The sequence below is a fragment of the Topomyia yanbarensis genome, chromosome 2 (assembly GCF_030247195.1).
Source record: "Topomyia yanbarensis strain Yona2022 chromosome 2, ASM3024719v1, whole genome shotgun sequence".
NCBI lineage: Eukaryota > Metazoa > Arthropoda > Insecta > Diptera > Culicidae > Topomyia > Topomyia yanbarensis.
The window spans coordinates 336,167,583-336,181,168 of record NC_080671.1 but is presented as its reverse complement, the minus strand read 5'-3'; the positions used below and the strand labels follow the sequence as shown (position 1 = coordinate 336,181,168).

The 13,586-nt window shown below is 43.1% G+C and overlaps 2 protein-coding genes across 2 annotated transcripts; one reads left to right on the top strand and one right to left on the bottom strand.

The window, feature by feature from the left end:
* Positions 1-1,656: 1,656 nt before the first annotated feature.
* Positions 1,657-2,854, bottom strand: LOC131684020 (large ribosomal subunit protein mL45). The gene is made up of 2 exons (XM_058966488.1): positions 2,721-2,854; positions 1,657-2,669 (listed from the first exon to the last, which is right to left on the bottom strand). Exons 1-2 carry the CDS (start codon positions 2,766-2,768, stop codon positions 1,713-1,715), a joined length of 1,005 nt encoding a protein of 334 aa, XP_058822471.1. The 5' UTR covers positions 2,769-2,854; the 3' UTR covers positions 1,657-1,712.
* A 3,148-nt stretch (positions 2,855-6,002) lies between these two features.
* On the top strand, positions 6,003-10,871 carry LOC131680612 (uncharacterized). The gene has a single exon (XM_058961326.1). The coding sequence runs from the start codon at positions 6,003-6,005 to the stop codon at positions 10,869-10,871; it is 4,869 nt and encodes a 1,622-aa protein (XP_058817309.1).
* The last annotated feature ends 2,715 nt before the right edge of the window (positions 10,872-13,586 follow it).

Genomic DNA, 13,586 nt, shown 5'->3' with positions numbered 1-13,586 from the left:
TTTGAAACATTGCAAATTTTACGTGTTTTTGAACATTTTGCAAAGCGTTTTGATGGCGATTACAGGGTGAAATGTTGGTTGAATTATATTTATTAGATTCTCCTAATTAATGTTCTATAGCGCTAAACTATGATCATATTTCCTTGGAGGGCGTGATGTACCTCATGTTTTCATAAAGATTAATATATTCAAACCATAACTTCTCTGTGGCTTAACCAAGCAGATATCATAGAGTGGAATTTTCACAATAACCCTGCAATTGTCACGTATGATAATCGACAACGAATTCAGTACCAGGACATGACTTTTAATGGAGCTTTTCACTTGTGTAGTCGCAAACAAAATAAGTAAAACCACATTGAGTCATTTAGCCGCACATAAAATAAGTCGGGCTTAATGTGGATACAATTCATCTGGTTTTATGGATCGCTATTTAACTGTGTTTATAGCATGATGACATGTAAAACTTTTTTTCAGTTTGCTCCGAGAACCGAATATTTTAAGTTTCTCCTGGTAGTGTAAAAATGCTCTATAAACTTGTAAATAAACTTTCCGAAGTAACTTGTATCAAATCATCAACAGAAAATCATAATATCAGCATCCAATAAGCCAATACCATCTCCTTTACACAACGAAACAACTAGTGCTTTACACAACGAAACAACCAATTACCAGAGGAAAACATACCAAAGAGCACATGCTAGTTACAACTTCATTATATACACCACAGCGCACTGTGGTGTCTATAATGAAGTTGTAACCAAACCACCCCATTGCCAATCCATTTATTCAGCTCTAAAAGAAAGAGCTTTCTGCTTTTTCTGTGGTATGTCATGATTGCATCTTCCGTGTAAGCATGAAACTGGCACGCCCGTGCATCATTAGAATGGAATGCTATCAGCAGCACCTGGCGGCAATCATGAGATTTATCACCTACCACCGAAGAATGAGAGCTGACATGAAACGCAGCAGCTGCTGCGCTTACAACGTCAGAACACAAACTAACGAATTTTTCTTATGTTCCCTTTTTATACGTGTCGCAGCTCATTCGATGAGAAAGAGGCAGTCTTAGCAACGCTTGCTACTTGAGCGAATTGTACCGACCAATCATGGATCAGATAATTACTACTTTCATAAAATCCATTATTTCCGTTATTTTACATATTTGTACATATTTCCAATCAGATAGCGCAATAGTCTTATTTTTCCATTCAGAACAATGGCACATATTCACGTTCAAAAATATTCTTCGGGTGGGATATTTTTGTTCCAATTGTTCCTGCTTTTTAACACGGAGCTGCACAAATTAATCCACGGAGATGAATCCTGATAATCACCTTCTCTCCCAGTGTTGAAACTATCTAATAGTGCCAATTGAAACTATCTAATAGCGTGAGTGGTGATAATAACTAGCGTTATCTAGGTAGAGTCTGAGCTAGAAACATCTAGTTTTAATAAATGAGCAATATGGGACATACAAATTAAAAAGTAACGAAAAAACATCGATTCGCGAATCTCGTCCCAGGTTGTAAGCATGACATCACCAGGCCGCAATAGGCTCGGTGCGTCGCACGAATGACTGGAGATACCAGCTGTGTTAATTTAGCTAGTAACTTGCAAGAAGGAACCAACTGGAAAAGAATATGAGAATCTCGATTATTTAGTTACATTTTATTGCGTCTAAAGAACTCCTGTACACTATATGACCAATTTCAAGCAGCAGCTGTTGTTGCCACCTTATCACCCTCCTCGCCAGCAGCCACCAGTTCCTTAGTGTCCTCTGGTTTATTTGACGGTGGTTCATCATCCATTCTGTACGTTATATAGGCCGGAGACTTAGGTGGCATCCAATCGGGTATTATTTTTTCGTGCAGCCGCCAAACGCCGTACTCGTTGGACAAATGCTTCTCAAACACAACGTATTCCAAGCAATCCTTGGCAATAGTTTCGCTTCCGTGCATCAATCGACCAAAGCGATCATAGATGGCCAGCTTCTGTTGTGTATGGAATCGAACTGTGACCTGGGCGAACAGGTTTTCTTTGGTAATCACATCGGTGACACGGGCATGAACTACACGCGGCGGTTCAAGCGATTTCAAAAATGTCCAATGGATAGTCTTATCGGCGATGTTGTGCATCAGCTCCGGATATGCCCGTTCGGTAACTATTTCCCGAAGTTTATATTTGTTTTTCTCAGCCAGAATATTGTGAGCGCTGATGTAGATATCTTGAGCCTGCGCCGCAAACTCCGGGGTTTCAAAATCTTCATCATAGTTACGAATCTTCCGAACAGCCATCATAGATTTGGTTTTCTTCTCAAGCAGTTCAAACTTCTGCTTGGCGCCTACCTTCGAAATGGCAGACATTTTACCGTCGCCCTCTGGTGGGACGTAGGGCTCAAATACTCCACCGGTACAACTGATATGAAACGGTCGTTCCATCCACGGCCGCGGCGGAAGCAGTCCTCGTTCTTTTAGTTTTGATTTTACCTGTTCCTGGGTGAGATCTTCGGCCCGTTCGTTTAGGTTGGGAATGTCAATTTTCACGAACTTGGCTTTACGCAATCTTTTCCACTTTGGGTCCCAGTGTTTTGTGCGACGGTGACGAACCTGCTGTTGCTGACTTATTGTATTCTGAAGACACGGTACCAGGAATCCCGGTTGCGGAAGCTGGAAAAAATCGTGTGCGAGTTTATCTTTTTGATAATTGTATTTTATTACCTGAAGGAATTTGATTCCTAAGCGAGTGATGATAGAAATCGATGCCATGGTTTTACGAAAAATTCGGTGTTTTTGTCGTTTTTGTGACACTAGAAATTTTGCAGTTGTTATGACAGCAACATCAGATTTTGAACCGGTTCGTTAATGCCCGAAATTTCAGGGTTAAAATTTGGCACGAATTTATTCATAAACTCCTGGACGTACACTGAAACGAACAGCATATTAGGATTTCTGGCCAGAGTAAAAAAAAGCCTTCCTTATTTTCTAATATCAGAAGAAAATGACAAGAGTGAATGACAAGAACTTTTCGAAAACTAAAGTAAGACAACGGCCTACGACAAAGCATACGTGTAAATTCTTTTTCATTGTTTCCTTTACAAACTCGTTTTCGCTTTGAGATTGAGAACGATAATAATACAACAGACTAACAGACATAACACTCGAAAACAATGCTTCGCCCGCTTTAACGGTCATTTTAAATATATTTGTAGTTGGGACTGTGGCCACCGCCAAATTATGGCGCCACTGACATATGAAGAAGCATATGGGGGATAGACCACTAGTGAAAAATTGTTCCCAAACCTGAGGGGTATAACCCTTCAACAAATGAGTGTTTGGGACTGTGAATAAAAGGTGGAGCTAGTGTTCTGAGAAAATTGCCGGATCGATGATTTTTGAGGGAATCCCCTCATAGTGTTATGTCTGTTAGTCTGTGTTAATATTCATATTCACGATCTTCAACAATCAACATAGTGCTTGGGGAAAAATACAATAGTGTTGCATGTGGCATAAAAAACTGGATTCTAACCGTACTGCGCACCTACTATTCTTCTCGAGAGGCAAGCACTAAATCTTCAATACGACGCAGTGCCAAAAGTAGTATATAATTAGTTACTTTAAGTACCATTAAACACCATAAAGTACATTAAGTACCGCAAATATTCAAAAAAGTACGTGCCAAATTCATTGTACTTTTTTTTTCAGAAAAGATTTTAAGTACAGTCCCTTCGTACTTTAAATATGCAAAATATTTGAAGTATCTCCAATATGTACTGTTAGCGACGCAACGTCTACCAGCAAGCTAATGTCTGTGTCACCCTGCATACCCCTGGATGAAGCGACCGAGGTGAGCGTTGGCTGCACCCATGGATCGACGAAGGGATCGGCAGCCTAAAAGAAGGTCAAAACGAACATACATTGGCAGGAAGAACGTGGAGACAAAAAATTGATTACTGTTAAATTTATTACTCCTACTTTAAAATTATATTATTTACATATATCTACCTAAATTGTTTATTCTACCTAACTAAACGGTAAGAGAATTATACAGTGAACTTAATATCTATCGAATTAAACCTAAATACACACTATTAATCACAGGAATTGCTACAAAATAAGTGATCGAAGAGCATATGTAAGATTTCAACTTACTGAACATTAGGTGAGAAATGGAAAATAGCACTTAACCTAAAGCAAAATTATTAAAAGGCTTATTTATTAAGGTTTCTACGGCTATATATATATATACATACAGTTAAAACGTTATATTGTTGCGCGATAGCGAGGAAAGTACTACAGTAGGTATGCATTTAATATCAGATAACCTCAAACTGATGCCTTTTATGTACTATCGCAGGAATTTTGTAATCTTCGCAAATATATTGACAGAATTGGAAACTTCGCCTTTTTATCGCCAACAAAATTTACAAAATTCTGTATCGATCTGAGGAATGGCAAGTCGACAGTCAAAAGACAGGTCCCAGAAGCGACGGGCAAAGGGTAGCTCGACCCATGTTGGAGGTGCGGGCCCGAATAATGCGAACCATTCGGTGGAATCAGTTAAACCGGAGATGATAAGACAATTGGAGAATGCCGCTCAACCTAATCCTATAGTTCAGGTGAACTCAGTACCGCAACAGGTAATCCAGCCCGGCAATGGGAGTCGTTCAACGGTCGCAGTTATTACCTGCCCTAAGCAACAAGCCGCCGGAACAGGGAACGAGAATAAAGGAGCAATACCCAAGACTACTGATTTAAAACCTATTGGAAAGGTTGCGAATAAAGCTGGTAGCTGTGGGTTATGCAACGAGCCCGACAAAGACGGAATGGTTCAGTGCGACAAATGCGACACGTGGTACCATTTCTGCTGCGTTGATGTGGGTGATTCAGTCGCTGAAGTAAGTTGGTTGTGCCCCGGTTGTGCATACGTGGCAGAAACGACTGCCAGCACGACCAGTAAACCAGTCAGTGATTCCGCGTTGCGAGAAATTACCCAAAGGAAGCAAAATTCACGGACCAACGATGAAATTTCGGCTAAATCATCATGTATTACAAGTAGGCGTAGCGAGACGAAGGGAAAAATTAAGCTACAGCTTGCAAAACTCGAAGAAGAAAGAGCATACCAGATGAAATACCTGGAACAAAAGTACAACCTGCTGCACGAGCTAGAGAGTGAGGGTTCGTCTGTAGCAAGCGAGATAGAATCATTGGTAGAAAATGTGTCGAAGATACAGCAGTGGATGGAAGGTACGGAAAACTGTGGCGAAGACTCCGGTCTCGTCGATTTATATCCCGAAGACGATCCTGTACCGAGTCTCCTCCACACACGTCAAAAGCGCCTACAGGAAAGATCTACTGACAACGCACTCCCAGCTCGAGTTAACTTGCAGATGGCAATTGATCGTCGGAGTAAACAACAGGATTACGTCAGTGTGAACTCGAGGAATAATGCAGAGCCACGAGTAACGTTTGGCAGCACACGACCAGATACTGGCGTAGCATCTGGGGCTCCTGTAATCCTGAGTAGGACCTTTGACCAAGGAATTCCTTCTCTGCATCAACGAGAGGCTCCGTCACCAAAGTTTCAGCGCTCGCAACGACTACAAGATGCTCGCCCTGAGGCAAGTTCTTATCCCATGAATCGAGGGGAAACTGGAACGTTTGCTGGTGGGTTGAACTTCATACCCAGACAAGGATCTACTCCGGTTCGTCAGTCGCTGCCGAGAATCATAGACTACACCATGGAAAACGAAGGGGTAGAAACTGTGTGCCCGCTGAATCGAAGTCAGCTAGCCGCTAGGCAAGCCGTATCGAAGGATCTGCCGGATTTTGGTGGAAATCCAGAAGACTGGCCTCTTTTCCTCTCGATCTTCAACTCGTCTACCCAGCTCTGTGGATTTTCAGATGAGGCTGCGTAAATGCCTCAAAAACAAAGCTTTGGAAGCTGTAAAATGCCGTCTACTCCATCCATCAAACGTGCAAGGGGTTATGTCAACCCTCAAGATGCTATACGGACGCCCGGAGTCAATTATTCAGGTAATCGTCAGGAAAGTGCGTTCACTACCACCCCCAAGCATTGAAAGACTGGATACTGTAATTCAATTTGCGCTAAGCGTAGACAATCTCGTGGCGACAGTCGAGGCTTGTGAAATAAGAGATTTTATGTACAACGCATCATTGAGGTACGAACTGGTAGAAAGGCTACCACCAACCCTAAAGCTGGATTGGGCAAAAAACTCTCGTAATAACCCTACTCCTAACCTTCTGGACTTCAGTTCGTGGTTACGCTTCGTTGCAGAAGACGCCTGTGCCGTTTCGATTTCCGCAGGAAGCGACCTCGTTAGAATGACCAAGAGAGATGGATACTTGAATTTTCATTCAGAAGAGAATCTTCAATCAGTAAGAAAACCAGAGTTTGGTCAAGTAAAAAACAAACCACTCGCTTCAAATAAAATTGTCAAAGAATGCCTCGGCTGCAAGGGAAGTTGTCCAACCTTAGCCCAGTGTAAACGGTTCAAGGAGCTTAGTTACGACTCTAAATGGGCGGTAATACGAGAGTTCAGCCTGTGTCGAAAATGCTTAAGAAAGCACAAGGGCCCATGCAAACACAATAAGGAGTGCGGTACTGACGGGTGCTCCTACCGGCACCATCCTCTTCTACACTGTGAGGGAAGGCAATACACGCGTCCATCTCCTACTTCGATGACAATTCCTCCGCCAGTAAGAGGAAATCAACGTAATAATACCAGCTGCAACGTCCACCTGGGACAGTCTGAAATTTTACTAAGAATAGTCCCAGTCCTCCTTCACGATCCATCAAAGACGCTTCGAACTTACGCCTTTTTGGACGATGGATCAGAACTCACGCTGATGGAGCAAAGTTTGGCCGACGAGTTAGGGGTGCAAGGACCCCTGAAATCCCTATGCCTGCGATGGACTGGAGGCACTACAAGAACGGAGGATCTGTCTCAAAAAGTTAGTTTCCAAATTTCGAGCGTTGCTAATCCCTGTAAGAAATTTCCGTTGTCCGAAGTGCATACTGTCGGAAACCTGCAACTCCGCTCTCAGACGCTACTAGTACCCGAGATGCGAGAAAAATATCGTTATCTGGAAGGTCTACCACTTGAGTCATACGAAGAAGTAAGCCCACGTCTTTTGATTGGGCTGGATCATGCAATACTGGGCAACGTAACGAAATGTCGAGAAGGTAAGCCGAGCGAGCCTATAGCAGTCAAGACTCGATTAGGATGGATGGTTTACGGGTGTTGCTCCAGGGATGTGAATTCATACAGTCAACTAAATCACCACAGTGTCCAGCGATGTCAATGTGACAACAAATCCAACGAGGATCTACACGAGGCCATGAAGCAGTACTTCTCAATGGAAAGTCTCGGAATCAGTAAGCCAAATAAACTGCTGCTATCCAAAGACGACCAAAGGGCGAATGAGCTTTTGCAGTCCTTAACCAAACGCACGAGTGGTCGATATGAGTCCGGCCTTTTGTGGCGATACGACAACGTGAGGCTTCCAGACAGCGAGCAAATGGCGCTAAGGCGCTGGGAATGCCTCGATAGACGAATGTTCAAGGATCACGAGTTATCTCGAGCATTGACCTCCAAGATGAACGACTACATAGCTCAAGGATATATAAGGAAACTCACTGCCGAGGAGTTGGGTACAGCTCACAGCCGAATCTGGTACCTTCCGATGTTTCCGATAGTGAACCCTAACAAACCCGGCAAAATACGACTCGTGTGGGACGCGGCTGCAACTTCCTACGGCGTTTCATTGAATTCCGTACTCCTCAAAGGACCTGATCAATTGACGTCCCTCATGTCGGTCCTAATTCGGTTCCGGGAGTTTCGTGTCGCGGTTTCCGGAGACATACGGGAGATGTATCATCAAGTCCAGATGATCCCTGCGGACCAGCACTGTCAACGCTTTCTATGGAAAGAGAAGAGGACAGATATAACTCCCAGTACGTACGTTCTGCAAGTGATGTCGTTCGGAGCATCTTGCTCTCCAAGTACCGCCCAATTCGTTAAGAACACCCATGCAGCTCAATTCGAACAGGATTATCCGGAGGCTGTCCACGCTATTGTTCACCAGCACTATGTGGACGATATGCTGATCAGTGCAGAGACGAAGGAGAAAGCAGTACAACTGGCGACTGATGTAAAGATGATTCATGGATCCGGGAGCTTCGAAATGCGAAACTGGATCTCGAACTCCCCGGCGGTCGTTGCTGCGCTAGACTCAGAGGAAATCAAGGAGAAGAGCATGGGCATCGGAGAACCAGGCACCACCGAGAAAATTCTTGGGATGTGGTGGGACACTACTGCGGACTGTTTTACGTACAAGCTATCTACCCGTCACGATCCCGCGTTATTGTCCGGGAAGAAAAGACCGACGAAGCGTGAGGTTCTACGAACACTAATGATGGTTTTCGACCCACTCGGTTTGATAAGCCACTTTATGATGTTTCTCCGAATTCTTTTGCAAGAGATTTGGAGATCATCCATCGACTGGGACGAGCAGATCAATGATTCTCATTTCGAAAAATGGCTGACGTGGCTGCGGATCCTCCCCCAGGTGTCCGATATCAAGATACCTCGCTGTTACAGGACCAATACATCGGCCGATGATAGCAACGAAGTGGAAATGCACACATTTGTAGACGCAAGCGAGAATGGATTTGCGGCTGTTGTCTACCTACGCTTCAGAGAAGGCAACACAGTGGAATGCGCTCTAGTGGCAGCAAAAACTAGGGTTGCACCGCTGAAATTCCTGTCCATACCCCGCTCCGAACTACAAGCAGCTGTCATCGGGGTGCGACTGGCGGACACGATTCTAGAATCCCTCACGATTAAGGTACGAAAACGCCATTTCTGGACAGACTCGAGGGATGTCATATGCTGGATTCATTCGGATCACCGACGGTACAGTCAATACGTGGGAGTGCGTATAAGCGAAATCTTAGAATCCACAAATGTGCGAGAGTGGCAATGGGTCCCAACGAAACTAAATGTGGCAGACGAGGGAACAAAGTGGAAAGGCACTCCTGACCTCAGTAACACTAGCCGTTGGTTTCGTGGGCTCGATATACTCTGGAAACCGAAAGAAGAGTGGCCAGCCAAATTGCAACCTGTTGGCGTTACCGACACGGAACTCCGCCCGCACATGCAGTTTCATCTTAAGGGTCTCGAACCAATAATCGATACGAACAGATTTAGCCAGTGGTCTATTCTTCTAAAGACTACAGCATATGTTTTCAGAGCCATCAGGAACTTCCAGAGGTCCACTCGGAAGACACCAAAGGCCAATGGACCACTTACACATGTCGAATTAGTCAAGGCCGAATGCTACCTGTACAAGATAGCGCAGAGAAGTGCATATGCCGGAGAGATTTCAACAACGTCTGCAAATCTACCAGAGCAGTCAAGAAACAAAATTCGGAAGGGAAATCCTCTATTCGGTCTCCATCTGTTCATAGACGGAAACGGTGTCCTGAGAAATCGCGGACGAACAAACGCTTGCCAGTTCATCAATAGCAGCGCAGCTAATCCCATCGTCCTCCCTCAAAAACACAGCGTAACCAGACTTCTAATTATGGACTTTCATAAGAAGTTTCTCCATCAAAACCATGAGACTACAATAAATGAGATCAAGCAGCGCTACTACATACCCCGCTTGAAAGTCGCCTACAAATCAGTACGCAACAGCTGCCAGTTCTGCAAAAACGAACGTGCTCGCCCGCAGCCGCCACTGATGAGCGACTTGCCATCTCCACGCCTTGCGGCTTACAGCCGCCCCTTCAGCCACATGGGAGTGGACTACTTCGGTCCAATGACAGTACGTGTCGGCCGCCGAACGGAAAAACGTTGGGGTGTCTTGGTCACTTGCCTCACGATACGTGCCATTCATTTGGAGGTCGCACACTCGCTCACAGCAGACTCTTGCATTATGGCTCTACGCAGCGTAATCGCTAGGAGGGGTATTCCGATTGCCATATATAGTGACCGCGGCACGAATTTCGTGGGAGCCAACAAAGAATTAACAACAGCTCTCAATGGACTGGATCATGAGAAGATCGTGTCAGAACTTACCACACCGTTCACTACGTGGAGTTTCTTCCCTCCTATTTCTCCTCATATGGGAGGAGCGTGGGAGAGGTTAATCCGTACAGTCAAGCAAAATCTGAACAAGCTACTCCCGGATCGTGTGCCAACTGATGAAATGCTAAGGAGTACACTCATAGAGGTAGAATACATCGTCAACTCGAGACCTCTGACCGACATCCCCCTTGATAATGACGAATCGCCGGTGCCAACCCCTAACCATTTCATCATTGGAACATCCAACGGGCTACCTCCGTGGACCTGTTTCGATGATAACCCTGCCACATTGAAACAGAACTGGCGTCTGTCCCAAATCATGGCAAACCAGTTCTGGCGCCAATGGCTTCACGATTACCTCCCGACGTTGACACGGAGAGCAAAATGGTTCACAAAAGTGAAACCGATTGAGATCAACGACATCGTGGTGATCGTCGACTCGAGATTCCCCCGCAATCGCTGGCCAAAAGGCCGAGTGATTGCCACCAAGGTAGCACCAGACGGTCAAGTCAGATGGGCCACGGTACAAACTATACATGGAATATACGAGCGACCTGCCGTAAAGCTCGCCGTGTTAGACGTTGGCGTAGGAAGAAATGCCACTCAGTTAGACCTTCGAGGCATTGAAGGGGGGAGTGTTAGCGACGCAACGTCTACCAGCAAGCTAATGTCTGTGTCACCCTGCATACCCCTGGATGAAGCGACCGAGGTGAGCGTTGGCTGCACCCATGGATCGACGAAGGGATCGGCAGCCTAAAAGAAGGTCAAAACGAACATACATTGGCAGGAAGAACGTGGAGACAAAAAATTGATTACTGTTAAATTTATTACTCCTACTTTAAAATTATATTATTTACATATATCTACCTAAATTGTTTATTCTACCTAACTAAACGGTAAGAGAATTATACAGTGAACTTAATATCTATCGAATTAAACCTAAATACACACTATTAATCACAGGAATTGCTACAAAATAAGTGATCGAAGAGCATATGTAAGATTTCAACTTACTGAACATTAGGTGAGAAATGGAAAATAGCACTTAACCTAAAGCAAAATTATTAAAAGGCTTATTTATTAAGGTTTCTACGGCTATATATATATATATACATACAGTTAAAACGTTATATTGTTGCGCGATAGCGAGGAAAGTACTACAGTAGGTATGCATTTAATATCAGATAACCTCAAACTGATGCCTTTTATGTACTATCGCAGGAATTTTGTAATCTTCGCAAATATATTGACAGAATTGGAAACTTCGCCTTTTTATCGCCAACATGTACTTTAAATACTTTAAGTATTTACATATCGACATTAACTGCATTAAGTACATTATTAAGTACAACAGAAGTATTTTAAAATACTTTCATTATTTACCTCAATTGGGTCATTAAATGAGAAAAAAAATCTCGTTTTATTACATATATCGATAAAGCTGATTTTCGTTATTACAACAATATTTTTTTCCAACTCAGGAAACGTGAAAATACAATTTAAATTTAAAATAAAGAAATATGTTGACAGTCTTGATTTGACACTATCAGAAGCATTTGACATATCGAATTTCATGACAAATGATGCCCCAACGACACGACTAGACACTGGCATTCCAAAACTGTATCGCAAATCTGACTACCCCTCAGTGACTCAGGTAACTGGTACTGTCAAATTAGAAACTTCATGAGAAAATGCATGAAACTAGCAACACTTTGGAATCTGTTACTTATTTCAAATAGTTACCGTGGCTACGAAGGGAAAACTAAAGCAACAACAAAACAAACCCAAAGTTCTACAGAGGAATTTATTTAATGTTCAGTAAAATGTGTAAAAACGGTGAATATCTCGGCAAGAAATGGTAGATGTATGCAGATAGTCCGACACATCTGGTACACTGATAAACATTAACAGCGGAATGGATTTCGAGTCAGTTGAATTGACTCAAAAACTCGCAACAATTCCCAACAAATCTGGACCCAGATTACAAACAACGGGGGTACATTGTCAGTAGCACGGCGCAGTAACTGGACGTCAAGCAATCCAGAGGAATCCAATCAAATGTAAATTCTGCGATTTCAAGACCGTAGACCTCGTAGTGGGGCATCGATCATACGATACGATCATCACCAGCTAGGGCCCAGGATGTCACTGTTAATATTACGTACAGCGCTACGTTGGTCCTTCAAGGCCAGCGGATACAGACGTACAAAAAACTGAACATGCTGAAAACCGGACGACGCTCAAACATGGCAAAGAACAGTACCAACATCTATTGCCCAATTCATAATTTACCTAAATTACTAAAAAAAATCAAAGTGAAATGAAGGCAGTCCTCGATGATTTTTTCTGTTTTCACATAATTGATTGTTTTCTGCATGTATTTTTAATAGCAAAGCACCATTTCGAATAACTCGAATGATAAGTTATCTGCTAGATTTTTATTTAATCGGAACATGATACGTTTTGAAATTTGTTTCAACTGTTTTTTTTTATAATATTAGCCCTAGAATAAACTGGAATTTACAGCAATTTGAAGTTTTCTACACTAATTTACCTTTGAATTTAGTTATTTTTTCTCCGTGTACGCTCATATGTGCATATATTGCGGTTGATAGTCAGAACCAGGATTTTCCTGCCCCCACATATTGCTTTGCTTCCTAACTGAAAACAACTAAACAAATCGTCCATGTAGCAGCCGAAAAATAACCCGGTGTCAGTCACCAATGAATTTTAGAGAAATTTAAACTTCAACGATTCGCTGTATGAACTTATTATTTTAAAGCTTTTCGGATAAATAAAACCAGTTATACATAACTCAATAATCTTTCTATTTAATGACTATTATTGTGCATCAACAAACAAACAACACCTACACTATTGTAAAATAATCGCATTGTGAGAAACTGCGCGCTGCTGTGGTTTTTGCTAGGTATTTTAGAAACCAGTATAAACTGCTTCAAATGCTACAGAATGTCTTACGGATAGTGTTGCATTTGAAATAGCCCCCTAATTGCCAGCAGTTCCGATTATAGCCAGCAGCCAGATTGAATGGAGTCGAATGTCGTCCATCCCGATCACAATTTACGTTTCACCGGATTTGAGAGCTCAATCCGTCGAACCGTATCTAGATCACCGGCTTTGGCTGCTTCCAAGAGTTAGCACTCTAGATCGATTGTGTCTGAAGGCGGATCTTGAAAATTTTTCAGCTCATTTTCTGTAGCAAACTGGGCGGCCCTGCAGAGATACAATGCTGGGTATCGATGTTGTACGATAGTAACAGTCGACAGGCTTGAATATTATCTTCCCTAGTTCATCGATTTAGCGTTGTTTGATGATGATTCGATTTAGCACGTCCATTATCTTGTAGTGTGAGTTATCAGCTGCAATGTGCAACAGTGTTAGGAAGTCTTTAATTTGCTTGTTCAACTGAGCGCCTTTACGAAATTTCGAGAACTTGTTTTCGCTTCGG